Below are 19282 nucleotides of genomic sequence, written 5' to 3' on the forward strand. Positions count from 1 at the left end.
TCAGAGTGGGATTTGAGCAGGGCTCAGGGTGGGGACTGAGGCAGGGCTCAGGCCTCTTTGTGCACTGCTTTGCTTTACTCTTACTTTACTCAGAGAGGAAGTGCTGTCTGGCAGCCAGAGCAGAGGAACTCAGAGTCTGGGCTCTGCCTGTGGCTCTGCTGAGGAGGTGGAGCCTCCCAAGGAGCAGAGAAGGGCTCTGCCAGCCCAGGAACCCAAAAGAGACCTTGGGGTTCCATTTGCCCCCTGAGGCCACACCCAGCCCCAGCCCCCTGCTGGACCTGCAGGGTGAGAAGGGACATCACATCCCTTATCCCCAGAACTATCTGCCCTGGCTTCAAGGACCAGACAGTCTTGTTCAGGCTCTGTTGGCAGGCTGTTTCTGTGTGCCCAGGGAGGTGGCCCCAGCACATCTCTGATGCTATCTGCCCCGGAGGCGCGTTCTGGGGTGAGAAGGTGCATTTTGGCGGAAGCTCCAGTTGCGTTTGATGTGTTCTTCACCCAGCTCTGAGCGGCCTTTCAGAGCTGCCTTATCTGCCCCCACATCTTGACCTATTTTAACAAGTTGCCATGGTTGCTCACAGAGAGGTTGATGCAATTTTCTTATCTTTTTTTCGAAGAAGAAATGTAATTGCTCAGGAGTTGGTGAACTTCAGTTTCCATTGCTGCTGGAAGGGCCAGCCCTGGACACCTGGGTTTGGAGCTTGGACAGCTTGGATTTTACCTGAGGGCATGGCTGGAGCTGGGCCAGGGCAGGGCAGGCTGAGATCAGGAAAGCTTCTACCCCCAGAGCATGCTGGCACTGCCCAGGCTCCCCAGGGAATGGGCACAGCCCCGAGGCTGCCAGAGCTCCAGGAGGGTTTGGGCAGCGCTGCCAGGGGTGCCCAGGGTGGGATTGCTGGGGGGTCTGAGCAGGGCCAGGGGCTGCCCTGGGTGATCCTGGTGGTCTCTCCAGCTCAGGAAGTTCTCTGATTCTGAGATTCTACATTAAGCCAGATTTTATTTTCTTTGCCATGACACAGAGTGCAAACATGAAATCCAAGCATGGGATGGCTTGGGATGTGTGTTCACTGCTAAACCTCACGCTGGCTCAGCTGAGCTCAGTCTAAGCTCTGTGGTTCAGCAGCAGAGCCAAGTTTGGTGTGAGTGGGCAGAGATCCCTTAGTGCCTGAGCCCAGCTGGGCTAAAGTGAGCTCAGCTCTGCCTCCACATGCCCTGGGGCTGTGCCACAGCTGGATCCTGCAGTCTCTGGTGACTCCCATGGCCACCAGCATCCTGCAGGAGCCCTGCACAAGGTGGATAAACTCAGCTGGATCTTTGTGCCCTGGGTTGGTGTTTGCAGCCTATGCTGCTGCTCCCCTGGTGCTGCAGGGGCACAGGAGGCTCAGACCCTGCTGCTTTGCCATGACCATTCAGCACTGAGCTGGTTTTGGGTTCCCTCGAGCAGCAGTGTGGTTTGGCAGCCAGGTTATGGGGTTTGTTTGCTCTGTGGTGGGCAGGACTGACACCCTGGGGCTTTCCGTGCACGGTGTTGGTGCTGCCATGGCTCAGAACTGCTGCTCCACATCACTGAGCACCCAGCAGGGCCATCCCTCGTGTTCCAGAGGGGAGGGGAGAGGGATGGGAGAGCTGAGCTGAGTGCAGAGCAAGCCCTGATCCTGCAGATGCAGGCTGGGGTTGTATGGCTACTACTCCTGTCCTCTGCTCTGGGCCTGGTCAGGGAGGTGCTGATCCTTTAAAGCCAGTCCCAGCACTTAAAGAGTTAATGCCTTTCCAGCTGATGTCACCCATGCCGAGTGTCCCTCTCAGAGCATCCCTGTTGTCCTGCTGGGCAGCAGGAATTCAGGAGGCCCTGCAGGAACTGATATAATCCCACCCCAGTTCTCTCTGCTGAGCTGGACCTGCCCAGGCCAGACCTTGCTGAGCCAGGCTGGCAGCCCCCACAGGGCTGTGCCATGGGGCCCAGATGTGCCTCAGCCCCGTGCAGTGTGTGAGCTGCTGTGCTGCAGAGCTGCAGCCTCCCGGGCTCTTGGTGAGCGATGTTATCTGTGCCCAGCAGTGAAAGCACAGCTGCTGTTTTGCAAGAAAGCCGAGGTGTGCCAAGGAAAGTGGGTCACTTTCAGGCCAGCTCAGGTGCTGCCCCTCCCCCTGGTGCCGTGCTGCTGCTCTGGAGCCTCCACAGGCGAGATCCCCCTGTGCTGTGGCCATCAGCACCCAAAAATCTGCCAGCAGCTGCCTTCCTGTCCCCTTTCCTGCCTCACTCCAGGGCTCTGGCTGTCCTTGCCTTCCCTTCCCCAGCCTGTGCTGCAGCATTCCTGGACTCCAGCTCCTTCCCTGCCTGCCCTGCTGGAGCACAGTGCCCACGTGGGCATCTGCAGCCAGGGCACAGGAGCTGGGGAATGCAGGCACCCACCTCCTGTGCCCAGCAGCTCAACAGCTCCTCTGGCCCTGCTGGGATGCAGAGGATGGTGTCACCCTGCCCCTCCTGGCTCATGTCCTTCATGTCCTGCCCCTCCTGGCTCATGTCCTTCACCTGCCCTCGCAGGTGACTTCAGGGTGACCACCCAGCAGCTCCTGCCCACTTCTGCCTCAGGCAGGGCCCAATGGGCTCAGTGCCCTCATGGCCTCCCCAGGGTGGGGACTCCAGGGTGGCACCAGGGCCGGTTCAGTGGCTCCTGCCCCACCTGCCAGACGTGCAAACAAGAGCAAACGCAGCCCCACGCGCCGCTGCCCAAGCGTGGCAGAGCTCAGCTCTCCCCAGGGCTGCTCCAGCCAGAGGGTGCTGGGGGCAGCAGCTCTGCCTGGGTCTCCTGCAGACACCCAGCTGGTGCTGCTCAGCAGCTCATGGCCTGCAGGACCACTGTCAGGGGGATGTGGAGTTCACAGAGCCCCTGGAGCTCTGCCAGATGCCCCTGGAGTCAGCCTCGAGTTTATGGACAAGGCTCTCAGGCACAGGGTGGGACTCCTGGGGTTGTCCCATGCAGGGCCAGGAGCTGGAGTTGATGATCTGTGCGGGGCTTTTCCTGCTCGTGAGATTCTGTGAGACCAGTCCTCCCAACACCCCCTTCTGAGAGCAGAGGAGCTGCAGCAGGGAAGCAGCTCTGGCCTGGACAGCCCCTGGCTGCTCTGCTGCCTGCAGTCATGGCCATGTTGCTCCCAAAGGAAGGAGGAAGGAGCTTCCTGCGTCCTCTCCTGCTTTTTCACAGCTCTTCTTTGGAGATGCTCCATCCAAGCTCCACCACTTTGCAGTGTCTGATGCCTGCACCAGCCTGGGCAGGAGCTGGGCAGGAGCTGTGGGAGCTGCTCTGACGAGGGAGCGATGGGGACCAGCACTCCCAACACTTTGGGGGATCTGGGGGCCGTGGTGCCATGCAGGGGGGTGGGCAGGCTGGGCAGGTGATGGGGCAGGGGCTGTTTTGGAGCCGTTGCCAGGGCTGGTTGCTTTGTGGGGCTGGAACCACAAACCGCAGAGCGCCAGGCAAAGGTGCCTCGCTGGGGGTTGGTAGGTGGGGTTTTTTTGTCTTCTTGTCTTGTTTGAACCAAAGGAAACAAAACAGAGGCCGTTGGGAGGGGTGGGTGTGTAAAACCGTCCCGAGAGAGACAGCAGATCCGGGGTTGTGCCCGTCTGCCCCAGCTGGGCAGTGCCACCGTCACCGTGCCACTGGAACAGCCCCACCCGCAGAGTCTGGTGTCCCCGTGGCTGGGAAGGAGGTGGGGGACCCTCCTGCCCAAGGGAGGCACAGGGATGGTGTGGCACCAAACCCTGGGGACACCACCAGGGCCTGGTGCTGAGGAAGCCCTGCTCGGGCAGCGGTTCCCAGTTCCCACAGTTCCCACTGACACCCAGCCCAGGGGAATATTTTCCCCCTGACGCCGCAGAATTCCTGTGGTGTGACAGTCCCTGCTGAAGGACCCTGTTCAGTGCCACCAAGGCCAGACAGGGCCCCCATTGTGGCTGCTATTTTTAGCAGCCCCGTGGGTGCAGGAGGTCGTGGTGGGGTGGGAGGACACCCCCACCCCTCTGAGTCCTCCCCTTGTCTTTTGTGGAGTAGGGGCTGCCCCCAGTCCCCAGCCAGGGCTGGGTCTGCTCTGGGAAGCCCCTGGCTGTGTGGGGAGCAATGCCATAAAAGCTGCTTGTGCCCCTCCACCTCACTCTTGGATCTGCTGCGGGATCCAAGGGGTAGATCCCCAACCCAGGCTGTGGGAACAGGGGGCTGTTCTGGGATAACCAAGGCAGCAGATCCTGGGGTGGGAGGCACCCCCTGGCCTTGGGACAGCCTGGCTGGGGTGGAGTGATCTCAGCCCAGGGTATCCCATGGAATGATCCCACCCTGGCATCCTGATGGGGATTTCCAGCCCTGGCTGGGTGAAGGGAAGGGTTGGAGCACAAGGGATGTAAAATGTGCGCTGCTCCCAGCTCCTGTGGGTGAGGAGATTTGGGTGCAGGGACAAGCCTGGGAGCTTGCCCTGTGACATTGAGGGGAGTGGCATTGCTGCATGAGCCACCTTGAAATCCTATGGGAAGATATTCCCTGCTCCTTGCTGGCTGCAGAGTGGCTCATTTGTGGAGCTCCCCCTCCCAGCACTAATTACAGCTGCAGCAGATGATGTCCTGACCTCCAGCACTGCTCCCTGCTCTGTCTCCTCCCTGCCAGTGCTGATTTGGGGCGCAGGCCTGGGCATGTGCTGGGGTTTGGCTCCTGCTCCTCGCTGCCATCTCGAGCAGTGCCACATCTGCCAGGCTCCACTGCCTCCCCCTCAGGCAGGGAGGGGGTGTTTGCAGGAGCTGGGACATGCCTGGAGCCCTGCACAAACACATTCCTCACATAATTGCCTGTCCAGCCAGAGGAATTTGGGGTTTTACGTGTGTCCTGCAGGCAGCTCAGAATAGACCTTGGGAATCCCTGTTCCAAGGAAGACACCACTTCCTTGGAAATCCCAAAATACCCAGCAGGGTGGCACTGGGAGCGGTGGCAGGAGCCCTACCTTGCTTACTGCAGAGAGGCAAGAATTCCTGAGTTTCCCAGCACCTCTTCCTGCCAGCTGGCAACCAAACAGGAATGGCACTGGCTATTGGCCCAGGGTTAGTGAGGCTGGAGCCTCCAAAGATCCTGCAGGGCCAGGATGGCCCAGGGGTGTTTTGAGGGCAGTTCCTCACCCAAGAACCCGGCACCCAGGTGATGAATTTCCATCCCTCTTATTTTGGGGAAGGAATCAACTAAAAATCCTTATTCTTCAGTTGGGCAGGAAAAAAATCAAAGGGAGGAGATGGACCTGGCCTTGGACACTTGGGCTGTGTCTCTGTTAACTCGATTTGGGTGTTGGATGCTTCCTGCTGTGTGTGGGGAGTTGGTGTGAGGCCAGATGGGCCAAGAGAACTCATCCCCTTGGGAATTCACCTGTGGAGGACCTCAGGCAGCCACTAAAGCCTTTTCCCAGTGTTTTCTCTGCATTTAGAGCTCACTGCTATAAATAGGCCTGAGCATGGAGATGTGGTGGCACTTCAGGCCAGGCTTTTCACTCCTCCCTTTCAACAAGAGGCAAAGGCGTCATCTGCATTTCCTCCCTCATTTTGGCATGGATTATCCAGCTCCATCCCTACTGGGGAGAGTGGCTGTGGAGTCAACATCTTGGCAAGCTCCAGGGAGTGGTGGGCTGGAGCCTTTCCCCACTGGGTCCCTTCCCCTTTCCAGCAGGATGAGCTCCCTGCCCTGCCTGCCCTGCCCTGCCTGGGGCTGTGATAACCCCCAGGCCTGGCGCTGACAAAGCCCTGGAGCGGTTCCACAGGGATAACAGGAGGGAAACAATTTGGGAAGGGCTGGATGGGACATGGCCATTCCTGTGTCCTGGAGCCAGCTCCCTCATTTCCTCCTCCTCAGCAGCTTTGGAGTAATTTCAGACTTTGTGGGGAAGGGGAGCAGCCCTCCCTTCCCTCCATGGGTTATCCCACAGCCACAGCTCAGACAGCATCCATTGTCATTCCTGAAAACAGGCTGGGCTCCATCCCTTTTTCTGAGCCCATAACTCATTTTTTCCCTGCTTGAATCTTTGCTCAGTTCTGTCAGCACTGGGATTACCCCAGCTAATCCAGCCTGTGCAACTCCCTGTGGGATAAATAATTTCCTTTCTCCTCTGGCTGTCTCGTTATAATTATTGTTATAAATATTATTATTAATGATCTATTCCAAGCTGGGTTTAAACCATGGCAGGGTCTCTCCCAAAACACCTTACCCACAGCTAAGTGCAATACTTGGGATGTGGCCACATTTGGAAGTTGCTCCTCAAAGAGATTTTAGCTCCAGGGCTTCTCCTCTACCTTGGATTGGGACACAAGCCCAAGGGAGAGATAAATATTTCAAAATTTCTCCATGACTCCAGCCCAGCCTTACTGCAGGCTCTCACTGGGGCCACTGGGACAAATTGGTGATGGGCCAAGGCAGAGATTGGAGGGGAGGTGGAGACCAGGTGTGGAAGGAGAGGTGGAATGCCCATGGCATGGGATGTTCTGCATCACCTCATGCCTGTCCAGCGGGGCCAGGGGAGCAGCAGCTGCCAGGAGGTTCTGTGTGGATTTGCTGGGGCTGTGCCAATGAGGAGATCCTGGGCTGGGGAGCTCTGTGTTCCCCTGCCCTCCCCACGAGTCTGCAGAGCCCATTCCTGCAGCAACACGCCCTGGAAAGAGGCCAAGGAATTCTTGTACCTGGGTCCCCCTTATCTGGATCAGCAGCACAGAGCAAAGAGTCACGGCCGGGAAGCGGAGTCTGCCGGAGTTCAGCCGTGCCCGGCGGCTCTTTGGCACGGAGACTGGCGCTGCTGCCGTGCCAAGGCAGTGACTCCTCCTGTTTGTGTGCCAGAAAAATAATCCTATTTATGTAACTCCACGTGAAGCATTCCAGGGCATGAATATTCAGCTCTTCCTGCAAATAGGAAGCTCTGTTACCTGTAGGGTTTAACTCCCAGCTCAGCTCCTGCCCTGTGGCTGCTGGTGGCTCTTTTTGACAGAAGGCTTTATTTTACTCAGTGAGCACCTTTTGTATGGGAATTTTTCCCCCTCTGTGATAGAACAAACTGTGCTTTTCCTGGTATTAATATTCCATGTTTCCTTTGTCTTTTTAGGCAGTGGACCCATCCAGCTGTGGCAATTCCTGCTGGAACTGCTCACTGACAAGTCCTGTCAATCCTTCATCAGCTGGACGGGCGATGGCTGGGAATTCAAACTTTCAGACCCAGACGAGGTAAATTGCCCTGGAATTAAGTGCACAACCCAAATTCCTCAGAAATATTGGTGTGGATAAGCCTCTCCTCCTCCCTTTGGGCAGCCACTTGGTTCTGGTCTTGGGTATGTTGTGGGGAACCAAGGAATCAGAGTCCAACTGAAAGCTTGTTGGGAAAATTGGGATGCAGTCACCTTTTGGAAGCAGGGGTTTGTGCCCAAAGTTGGTGGGAAGTAAATGGCACACCTTAGGGAGAGGAGCAGTGGCAAAGCTCTTCAGATAGGCTGGGTACAGGTGAGGGGTGACTGTCCCCTGCTTTGGGGAACAGGTGGGATCTTTGTCCCCTCCCCTGACTGGAAGATGGAGGTTGGTCTCTTCTGACAAATAGCAGTGACAGAACAAGAGGAAGTGGCCTCAAGTTGCGCTAGGGGAGGTTCAGGTTGGATAAGGGAACATTTCTTCATGGAAAGTGCAGTCCAGCCCTGGCACAGCTGCCAATGGAGTCCCCACCCTGGAGGGATTTAAAAGCTCTGTGGATGTGGCACTTGGGGATGTGGATCAGTGCTGGGGGATGGTTGGACCCCATGATCTTAGAGGGCTTTTCCAACCTAAATAATTCCATGAGTGACTGGAGCTTGCCTAACTGCAGAAGTGACTTGCATTGGGCCATTGCACGTTGGTGTCCTCTGGTTTAGAGCAGGCAGAAGGTGGAGGAGGAACCTTGGGAAAGGGATGAAGAACTTGGGATATGAGGATATATCTGAGGTAGCACACGAAGTAATCCACATAAATCCTCATGGGGTGCTCTGCCATCTTCTGCCACTGCACAGAGGTTGGTTTTCCCAAGCATCAGTTCTTAATGATGAGGAATTCTGTGAGTTCTGTGAAATCCTCCCCCTTCCTGCTGGGAAAGGAACATCCCCACAGCCACACCAGCTGAGCCAGGCTGACCTTTCCTCCCCATCCCTGCTGCCTGCAGGTGGCCCGGCGATGGGGCAAGAGGAAAAACAAGCCCAAGATGAACTACGAGAAGCTGAGTCGCGGGCTGCGCTACTACTACGACAAGAACATCATCCACAAGACGGCAGGGAAGCGCTATGTGTACCGCTTCGTGTGCGACCTGCAGAGCCTGCTGGGCTACACCCCCGAGGAGCTGCACGCCATGCTCGACGTCAAACCCGACGCCGACGAGTGACAGGGACACGGGGACAGCGCTGTCCCCTGGCACAGCCCCAGGACTTGTTTGGCCATTCTTTTTTTATTGATTTTCGCTGTTCTTCTGCTCGTATTTTTTCCGAGGGCCGCTCAGGTTCGAGGCTTTGAGGATGTCAGGGGAGAGGGGAGAGGAAGAGGAAAAGGGGAAGGTTGGGCTTTTTGTTGATTTCCTGAAAGTTCCAAGACAGGCTTTTCTGGGGGAAAATTCTGAGTTTTGAGAAAGCCAGGAAAATGTAGCTCACTTAAAAAAACCAACAATCCCCTCCCCACCCTTGGCTGTTTAGAAAAAAATGTGATGGAATGGATCCCTTTGGTCACTCACACACAAACTGACAGGTCAGGAATGACAATATTCCTGAGGATTTGAGGAGTTTTAAACTTTTTTCATTTGGAAAACCAAAAAGGGTGAATATTCTTGCTTTGGGGAGGGGCAATATAGGAAAAGACCAAGAACTGTTGTTCTTGCTCCATCACCTTTCTGTCCATTGTCTTCTTTTCTACAAGAGAGAATTTTTCCTAGGAGGGATCAAGACTTTTTTATTTTTTTTTAAAGTTTTATTTTATTAAATTTTGTGCCAGTATTTGTTTTTTTTTTTTCTAAATAGTCTTAAGCTCTAAGATGGTCTCAGTATTGCAATATTGTGTGTGTTTGTTTCTGTTCTGCCAGCAGAGAGTTTTATCCCAGGGAGGGAAAAGAGAAAAAGAAGAATTAGTTTATATAGACCCCACTGGAAAATTGGAATGCTGGGACTGGGATGGGAAGGAACATGAACTCCAAAGTGGCTCCTGTTGATGCTGGCTGGGGGTGCCACTCCTGTTTCCAGCTCCACACGCTGTGCTGATAATGCTGGTTGAAATCTCTGCTTTTTTTTTTAATGTCTGGCTGCACAAATCCTCTCAAAATTTCCGTGGAAAATGTCTCTTGGCATTTTCCAAATCACTTCTTTTGCTCAAGGAACACTTTGGTGCTTACAGACATTTTTGGGTTTGGGAGGGGGAAAGGAAAGAAATTCCCATGTTTTCAATGTGGTAAATGGAAAATATGCAAGGTAATTGAGGGGGAAAATCAGGAAAAAGTTCAAAACCCAAAGGGAAATGCTTTTTCCTTCCTGTTTCAAGCAGCTCTGTCTTTATGGCCATGTGTGGGCACAGCAGAAAGGAAATTGTCCCTGCAAATGGGGTCCTTATGGCTCTTAGGCTGCTGCTGTCAGAGCGAGATTGGCACAGAGCACGGTGTCACCAGGGGTGGCTGTGGGACCAGGTCCAGGGCAGCTGCTCCCTCTGGCCTCCAAACCCTCCTGCAGCTGGTTTTCTCTGGAGGGGTCACTCCTGCTGCTCCCTGTGCTCCCTGGGATGCTCTGGGCAGGCTGAGGACAAGGTCCCACCACCCTTAGGGGCACTGGTGGGACTTGGAGGGTCAGAGGCTGTTCCCATATCCCAGTACAATCCTAAAGCCAGATCCCTGCAGATTTGGCCTCCCAAGGGAATCTTTCACCCCTCTGGATGTCTGCATTTAAAGGCAGCATTACCAGAATCCCTTCTCTGTGTTTCTTGGGGCACAGAGCTCGTTCAGAGGCACTGGACAGCTCTGGGAGTTGGGGTCAGAGCCTTTCCAGAGGGGCTGAGGAGTGATTCCTGCCCGATCCCAAAGGATGGGGTGGCAGGACAGGAATCTGTGTAAAATACCCAGAATATTCAGGCACAATCCCCCTCTCACAGGGGCAGAGCTGGAGGGGAGCCCATCCCCAGAGTGATGCCCAGAGGTGCTGGGCTCTCCTTGGCCTCTGGAGTGGGGGAGACCCAGCACCTCTGCATCCTAAAACTGGGCATTTTAGGGAAAATCAGCCCCAGAATTGCTGTGTCCTTACAAAAGGTGGAGTTGGAGGGAAATGGGGAGGCCAGGAGGGAACTCCTGCCAGGGGCTGGAAGCAGAGGGGGCCCAGGAAGGGAGATTGTTACACTCAGGTGCTGTGGGTTGTCTGAAGGAAAGGGTGGGATGGAGGGAAAGAGGGAAGAGGGGATGAAGGTGCCAAAGGAGGAAGGGGGCTCTGCCCACTGAGAAGTGGAACTCAGGCTCATCTCCTTGGGCAGGCAGGGAGGAGGAGGATGGAGGCAGCCTGGCCAAGCTGGAGGGAGGAAAGGAAAATTGGGATATCATGGATGAGACCCCCAGAGGTGAGGCTCTGGGACAGGTCCAGCCTGAGCCACAGCTGGCTGGGCAGCTGGACAGGGAGCCAGGAGAGGTGTAAGGGCACAGGGAGGAGCTGGCAAAGAGCATCCCCACAGCAATCAGAGGGGTTTTGGGATATTCAGGGTTGCTGCAAAGTGCTTGCAATGTGAGCTTGTCCATCATGGGTCACTTCAATCCCCCTTCCAGCCTTAGAAAGGGACTCCCAGACATCCCAGCTCCTGCCCCTGGCATGGGCCATGCCCCAGGACATCTCTCCTGCTTTGCTTGGTTACTCCAGCTGAAAAAGAATGGGATAAAATTTCCCTCCAATAGGAGGAATTGCAGGTTTGGCTACAACCCCATCCCCCAGCCAGGCTACATCCCTCACCCACTGTGCTTATTCCAGGTTTCCAAGCTGAGCCTGTGGTTCCCACTGATTTTGGGGAGATGTTTAAAGGTCAGGAAAGGTGAGCCAGGGGAAGCAGCTCTGGATTTTTGGAAGAAGCCTCTGGCTGGAGTTTCCCCATCGTTTCTCCAGCCCTTTGCCCTCCCAGCTCACAGCCTGTGAACAGTCCCAGACACATCAGCTCCATCATTTCCTATTTTCCTGTGCTTTTATTCCCGTTCTAGAGGCCATCCCAGAGATGGGTGCTGTTTATACACTGGAAATGTGCAGATTTCTCTTTGTTTCTTTTGCTTTGGTTCCTTTTTCCTTCTGCTTTTCATTGCTGGCCTTTGGTGAGGGCTGTGCTGAGCTGGACAAGCTCAACCCAAACCCTCTGAGCTCCTTCTAGTCCATGAAAATTTGGTTAATTCCCACCTGCTGGCCCAGAAGGATGGATCTGAGAGGGATGATGGAGATCTGCTAGGGCTGGACTCCCTCCTGTGCTGTTTCCTCCACACAGGAGTGAACTTCCCCCTTGCAGACAGTGTTGGAAATGGGATGATTTTGTCTTGGTTTGGAATGTCTCAGGTGCTTTGGTGAGATTTTGGGATATTTTCTGTGTCCTGCTCATTCTTTGCTGTTTCCATGTGGGTTGGTGTTCCCTTGGCCCCTCTGGCAGAGCCTGAGCCTTGCAAACAGCTTTGGGGGCCTTGACAGTTGATATTTGGGAACTCAAAAATAAAGGGAAAAACCCCAATAATGATAAAACCACCCCAATAATGACAAACCCCACCCCAAAAATGACAAAACCCACAAGCACTTTCCTGCTGCCAGTCCCTCTCCCTCTTCATGTGTGGGATCACCATAGCCCTTGGACTCTGGGGTGTGTCCAAGTGGAGATCCATGTCATTCCCACACTCCCTCCATCCCCATCCAGATGGGATCCTTCTGGGGGAGAAATAACAAAACAGGGCAACAAATAAAGAAGTAATGTAACATTTCACTTTCTCCTGTCTTCCCAAAGCAGCACCTCCTCCAAAAAATGGTCCCAGAAAGCAGCAGTAAATCCAGATGCTGCAGGAAACATCTCCACTTTCTGAGTTTTGAGGTTTTGGAGGGGTTTTCTCCAAGGTTTTAGGATTCAATTGCTGGTTCCTTGTGAACATTGGAAAGCTGGGATGCCTTGGTGTGCTCTGCTCCCTGGTAGGGTCTGTGTAACACAAGGAGCTGTTGTCTACATTCCAAAGAGGTTAAATAAAGAATAAATCTATGTACACATATATGTTATAATGGAATATCTCCAGGAATTAACTGCCTCAGTAAAAAAAAAAAAAACAACAAAAAAACCAACAAAAATAAGGAAGTCTTTTTTTGTTTTATTTTGGTTTTACACCTTTTTTTTAAGCTGATAGACTTAGAAGAAGTAAAAAAAAAAAGAGATTGTTATATTGTGCTGTTTGACTATTTTCCAACTTGTATTTTCATATAATTTATATTTTTTAAAAGTGGGAAAAAAAGTTTAAAAGCGAGATTTAAAAAAAAAATAAAAAAACAAGGAAAAAGCAGGTGCTTTTTTAAAAAAACCTGAGCTGAGGTAGCTTAGAGATGTAGCGATGTGTGTGTGTGTCCGTGTGTTGTGTCTGGTTCTGTTTGGTTTTTTTTTAAAGGATTCAAAAAAAACCTAAAACCCCTCCTCCACTGAACTCCTAGAGAAGGAGGGGATTGGTTTTGTTTTAATTGCTGATGCTGGCACATCATTTTGCTGGAGAGTTTTTTATATACTGTAGCCTTATTTCATATCGTATTTTAAACCATGTGAAATTAAAAGAAGAATAATTCCTAACCCTTGGTGTCCGTGTGATTATTCCATGCCTTTCCTCTTTAGATTTGGGGCAGAAAGTGGGAAAACAAAAAATGTAGAAAATCCAGCAATTTCTCTGTTTTCCCCATTTTTGAAGTTGGGGTTTTATGGGAAAGAAGGGCCTGGCTGACATCGTGGTGGGGTGATGCTCCCCATGGCTCCCTCTCACTTTAGGATGGTGGATCCACACCCCACAAACCCTCTTTCATCCCAAGTCCTCACTGGGAGCATGGGGTGCCTGTGGTTCACCAGTCCAGATGAGCTTTGAGAGGGGCGTTTTCCTCAGCAGGATCCTCGGGTGATGGGTGTGCCCCCCCCGCAGATCCCGTGGCCACCAGAGGGAAGCTGTGCTGGGAATTCTCTTTCCTCCTGGAGACCTTGGGCTGTGGCCCATGGGGAGGAGAAATCCACCTTGGCCCTCTCCAAGTTCTTCACCACTGCTTCAGATCCTGGAGAAAACCACATTTGGATCCATTATGGAATGCCCTGGGTTGGAATGGTACCTTGGGTTTTGAGTTTTTCAGTTCTGTTTTGGTGTGCAGCTTTTAGCTTTGTATTCAGTGTTACCAGGATGTTTTCACAGGGTGGTGGAGACAAAACCATCCTGTTCCTGCCAGACAATCTCTTCAAACTTCAGGCCCAAAGCACAAAGAACATGAAAAGAAGAGGGTGGGCAAGCAAACAAGGAGGGTGAAAATTCATAATTGCAAACTATTAATTGGACAGTTAACTCCTGTATGCAAATGGACTAAAACTTATAAAAATGGGAGATCTTGTGACCAAGGCCTCTTTTGCTTCCATCTTGGAGCCATCTGGGCAGAGCCAGGACTGTGGCTCTGGTACTGCCAGGGTGTGACCTTTGAAGGCACTTCAATAAATATCCACTTTATTCCTTTGAACTTCTAGCCTCTGCTCCAGCTCTTTAAGGCATCAGGAGGGACTCACAACGATTCCAGCTCCCAAGCCTGCACAGCAGTCAGGATGCTTTTTCCAGGGAATTTTATGCTGGCTCTGGTGTTTCCTTGTCCTCATCAAGCCAGGAGGAAAACGGTGCTGTGCCCAGTTGGACAGGGCTGGATTGGAGCCTGAGCCTCTGGAAGTGGTGATTAATGAATCCAGCATCTGGGGGACGTCCGTGGGCCAGGAGCTGGTGCTGATCCATAAAATTCTGCGTGAAGGGAAGTTCCCAAAGGACACCAGTGACGCTGGATTGGCTGAGTCAGCACGGCTCGGGTCAGAGCCATTGCTCAGGAATGTGACACTCGGGAGAGTCACCGGAACCAGAGGAAGAGTGGACAAGACACGGGGGGATGCGGATGCAGGATAAGAAACTCTCCATTTATAACAGGGAACAACATCCCGGGATAACCAAGGATGAGGATGGGGAATCCTGATGGTCCTCACGGGACACCTCTGCGCTCCCGAGCCGATCCCCGACCTCGTAGGGAACGGAGCCGAAGCGGGGACAGCCCTGGGCCAGCGCCCAGCCCGCTCCATCCTCTCCCTGCAGCGCGGAGCTCCGGGCGGGACTCGCTGGGGCGGCCGTGGGCCCTTGGTCCCGGCGGGGCTTCTTCATCTCAGCGGGACCGCCGGGGCTCGTGCTCGGCTGTCCCGGGAAAACAAACATCCAGCGGCTCCTTTTGGCTCCTTTAGGCTCCTTTCCGCTCCTTTCCGCTCCCTTCCCAGCGCAGCCGCTGCGGAGGCTCTGCTGGGGGAGCAGCCAAGCCCCAAAGGGGTGAAGGTGCCGCAGCTCTCGGGGGTTTATCCTCCTTGCAGATCCTGGGGATGCCGCAGGTCCCCCCCGCAGCCCGAATGCCGCACTCCGCAGGGATTGCAGCCTGTGGAGCGCTCCTACTAAAACCACCGCGCCCATGAACGGCCCCGCGTTAATTATTAACCCCATTAACCGCCCCCTGCTCCCCCAGGGGAAGCGGAGGGGGAGCAGGGGCACACGGAGCAAATGTGCCCCCCCGATGCCCCTGCCCTGTCCCCACCCCTCCTTTTCTCAAGGTCTCCATGCCAGCAGCGGCTGCAGTGAGATTTGGGATGGAGAAGTGGAGTCTGAGGAGGGAACCGGAGATTTTCCCATGGAAAAAACCATCACAGCCACAGCTCTGCTCCCCCAAAACCAACCCCTTTGCAGCATCCTGCAACCAGGCTTCTAATAAAAAACATGGGAATTTGAAATCATAGAATATAATATTATAGAATATTATAGAATATCACAGAATCACAGAATCAAAAGGTTGGAAGAGACCTTCAAGATATAATTATTAACAGAATATAATTACAGAATATAGAATAGAATAGAATAGAATAGAATAGAATAGAATAGAATAGAATAGAATAGAATAGAATAGAATAGAATTACTCAGGTTGCAATTCAGGCTGCTCCAAGACCTTTGTGTACAATAATTTTGTAGAATCATGGAATAATTGACCCTCAGGATAGAACTGAGCAGAGAGGAAGGGTTTGCTGGGAGTGATGTCCTCTCCAGGAAGAAAATCCTGGCTGTGTGGGGAGTTGGGGCTGGAGGAGGATTTTTCTGGTCTGTTGGCTGCTGTGTGGCTGCTCCTGTGTGGGATTGAACAGAGCCAGAGTGGGCAGGAGGGTTTTCCCCAGCATGTGATTATCCAGGGATGCACACATGCAGCAGTGCAGTGGAGCAGGGGGCAGCGTATCCCAAGGGATCCCTGTGGGATGGAGAGGATTTCTGGGGTGGAAACACCCTGAGCTGCTGCTGCAAGGGGAGACCAGTGAGGAAAAGGGACATTTTCAGGTTGGTGCCTTGAAATGAGACAGTGAAACTGGTGTTTGAGGGACACTGAGATGGAAATAGGAACAGGCTGAAGGGTGAAGTGAGGGAAGGGCTCTGGAAATCCCTGAGATCCCAGAGAAGTGGAAGGAGGCAATGGAAGAGGAGAAGGATGAATTTAAGGGGAGCCAGCAGAGGGATGCAGAGGGAAAGGGGGAAGGAGAAGGATGGGGTGCTGAGCAGCAGGGGATGAGCTTGGCTCCTTCCTTGGATCATCCTTCTGGATGATCCATGAAGATTATCCAGATGGTTTCTGGATGATCTTCATGATCCCTCCCAAGCCAAACCATCCTGTGATTCCCTGTGGGATGAGCACAGCCTTGCACACACATCCCGCTGGTGGATCCGGCCACAGCGAGCACATCACCTCAGGCAAACGAGATCTGGGGCTGCTGGGAGGCACTGGGACACCTTTGGTGCCCATTCCCCCTCCTGAATGGAGATCTGGGGCTGCTGGGAGGCACTGGGACACCTTTGGTGACCATTCCCCCTGCCGGGCTGGCCGTGCCGGGGGTGCTGCCGTGGGATGCCGGGGTTGCCTGTCGGAGTCAGCACTTTCCGCTGTTTGCTTTCCTCCCCCGGTTCCCTCCCGCCGAGCCCCGGCCTCTGAACCTCGTCCAACAGCAACTTTCCGTCTCTTCCAGCGGCCTTTCCCCGCTCCCGGGAGCACGGCCGCTCCCTGGCCTCGCTTGAAAGGAGCTCCCACAATGAGCCTTTGTGCCAGGCTGCTCCGGAGGGCAGGAATTCGGGGCTGGGGACACGAGGCAAACTGCCCGTGACGGAGGGAGCCTGGGCCGGGGCTGCTGCCCCGAATTCTGCACCCCTGGGGTAGGGATGCTCCCCAGGATGCTGCATCCCTGCAGAAAGGATGGTCCCCAAAGTGCTCACCAAGAACTCCTGCACAGGGCTGTTCCCCAGAATTCCCCATCCATCAAAGAATGATACTTCCTAAAATTCTGCATCCCTGAGGTGGGGGTACTCCCCAAAATGCTGCATCCTTGGGGTGAGAATGCTCCCCCAAGGTCTTCATCCCTGGGGTCAGGGTACTCCCACAGCTGATGTATCCCTGGGCAAGGACACTCCCCAGAATTCTGCATCCCTGGGGTAGGGTTGCTTCCTGAGATGCTGCATCCCTGGGTGAGAATACTCCCCAAAAATCTGTATCCCTGAGGTGGGGATGCTCCCCAGATGCTCCATCCCCCTCCTGCCTTCAGCATCATTTTGGGAAGGGAGGAGCACACTCCCAGCCTGGTCAGGCTGAACTGAGCTCATATTTTCCTTCAGACAGGGCTAACTTTCCACGGGGTAAATTTCCCAATATCCCATTCCCTGAGCTTGGCTTGACCTTGATGGACCCAGCAGAGCCTCTCCCTCCTCCTCCATGCTCATTCCTTGACTGCCTTCCCACATTGCCCCTCTCCAGCCCTCCCGCCATCCCAAACTCTCCTCCCTCCTCCGGGGCTCCTCCCTGGCATCCTCCACCCCCATCCTGCCGCTCCAGCTCTGGCACAGTGGGAAAAGCACGGCAGGAACGGTGCCATGGATTTTCAGCCCCCATTAATGACATTTCCCAGCTGCAAAGCACGAGGTGAAGCCAGAGCCATTGGCCTTGGCTGGGGCAGACCACCAACGTGCCCACCACAGACCTCCAGTGAGCCCCCGGCTCCCAGCCCAGATCCTGGGCTGGCTGGGAGGGATGGAGGGGAGAGCAGAGCCTGCTCAGCTCCAGCCTGCCAGAGGAGGGTTTCTTTTGGAGCAGGGAATCATCCTCTGCAAGAAAAAAAAATAAAACTAAAATTCCCCACATTGAGATTTTTCTTTGGGGTTTTTATGTTCTTCCCCTTCCCTGTCTTGGTTGCTCCTGCAAAATTCCCATTGCTGTCCTCCTGCTGGGGGCTCTGCTCCAGGAGGGAGAACCCTGGGCTGAATGAACCCAGGAAGCCAAGCAGGGGGATCTGGCAGCAGGAAAAGGCTTTGCTTCCTCTCTGAAGGGCACGAGGAGCTGGCAGGGATCCCCAGTGGAGGTCTGGGATTTGGGATCTGTGACTTGGGGAGCTCTTGGCAAGTTTGGCCTCCTCCACCATCTTTGCCTCAGTTTCCCCAAGTGCAATCCCAGATCCCAAACCCTCCCAGCCTGCCTTTAACACTGGGGTGAACACTGGGGGTCCCTGTTTGGGACTGGGATGGGGTGGGATGGGATGGGACAGGATGGAATAGCTGCTCCTTCCAGCCCCACCACCACTGTGATGTTTCATTTTTTTCCAATCCCCTGAATCCTCAGCCAGGATCAACCCAGCAGGGCAGAATAAACCCATTCCCACATTGCTGCCACATTTCCCCACCTCTATCCCAGATATTTCCCAGGAAAGTGGGATGGGGGACACTGGGGGATGTTATTTGGGGTTTTCCTGGAGACACCACGCCCAAAACCTGGGAGCTGGGACCATCAGGATCCTGTGGGAAGCCTGGAGGGATGTCCTGCCCAAACAGCTCAGGGTTTGAGCTGTGAGCAGCCCTTGCCAGGGGTTCTGTGTTCCCAAACACCTCCCAAAGCTTTCCTAGGAACACGGGGAACATCAGCACGGAGGATCTAAAGTTAACCGGGGTCATTTTGGACCTTAATGATGTGCAAAAGCTCTGCAGAGCCCCATCCAGCTGGATCCCTCCTGCTCTTCTGGAGTCAGGACTCTGGGAATGGGGTTGGTGACAGTGGCTGCACCTCGGGGACAGTGAAGGCACCTGGAGGCCCCATGTCCCCATCCTGTGCCCCAGCCTCTGGGATAAGGTGACCCTTTGGGGCCTGGACTGAAGGTGTTTTGCAGCACCTGCTCCCAGTTCCCTGCCGGCTCCTCTTTCCAAACCCCTCCAAGCCCTTCTCCTCAGCACTGCCCAGTCTGGCCAAGTGGAAAGTCCTCCTTAGAGGAGAACTCCCCATAAATCATCAGGATCTGCATTACCATGCTGAGTTTTCAGCATGAAATCCCCCCAAAAAACAGCAAGTGGGGGAAATCTCACTCTCAGCACGGAGCTGGCACAGCCCTGGTTTGACTTTCCCCATCTCCACGAAATCCAGCCCTGGCTCAGTGCTGGCACAGGGTGAGATGGATGTTTATTTTTCCCTCTCCCCTTTTCTGAATCCAGGGGTTGCTCCTGTGAGGTCCCACTTTGATGGCAGAGCCAATTCCTGATGATAAAAATAGAAGGCAGGGGCTTCCTGCCAGCAAGGGAAGGAGGAGAAAGGGGGATGAAATGCCAGTAAATGAGTAAGAGTGACAGAGTGGCACTCATGGAGCTGCAGAAGGACTTGAGGATCCAAGGAACTTCTGGCTGGGTGGGATCAACACAGGAAAAGGGATCAATAGGAGAGATTTTGTCACCATCCTTGGGGGACACAGGGGAAAACTCCTTTGCTGGTGTGCAGCAATGGATTTATGCTCTTCAGAGTGAATCCAAACCCTCCAGCTCCTTTCCCAGCTGCTTTTGGAAATCTCTGCCACTGCTGACTGTTTAAGGGCTGTGCCAAACGTTGGTCTGGGATGTGCCAAAGGGTTTGGATCCCACAGTGCCCAGCCTGCTGTGGGTTCTGGGGGGTGCCAGCAGCTTCCCCAGGGCCCCTGGGACCCC

At 54.1% G+C, this 19282-nt stretch overlaps 1 protein-coding gene across 2 annotated transcripts in view; it reads left to right on the top strand.

The window, feature by feature from the left end:
* ETS1 (ETS proto-oncogene 1, transcription factor) overlaps positions 1-12824 on the top strand; it is a 77281-nt gene extending 64457 nt beyond the window's left edge. For both annotated transcript variants that reach the window (XM_009097824.4, XM_030232575.2), the window contains 2 exons: positions 7114-7232; positions 8191-12824. In XM_009097824.4, the coding sequence (XP_009096072.1) occupies positions 7114-7232; positions 8191-8406 (335 nt within the window). In that variant the 3' untranslated portion in view covers positions 8407-12824. The remainder of the gene's footprint in view (positions 1-7113; positions 7233-8190) is intronic.
* Positions 12825-19282: the final 6458 nt, after the last annotated feature.

This window comes from Serinus canaria, chromosome 24 (assembly GCF_022539315.1).
Source record: "Serinus canaria isolate serCan28SL12 chromosome 24, serCan2020, whole genome shotgun sequence".
NCBI lineage: Eukaryota > Metazoa > Chordata > Aves > Passeriformes > Fringillidae > Serinus > Serinus canaria.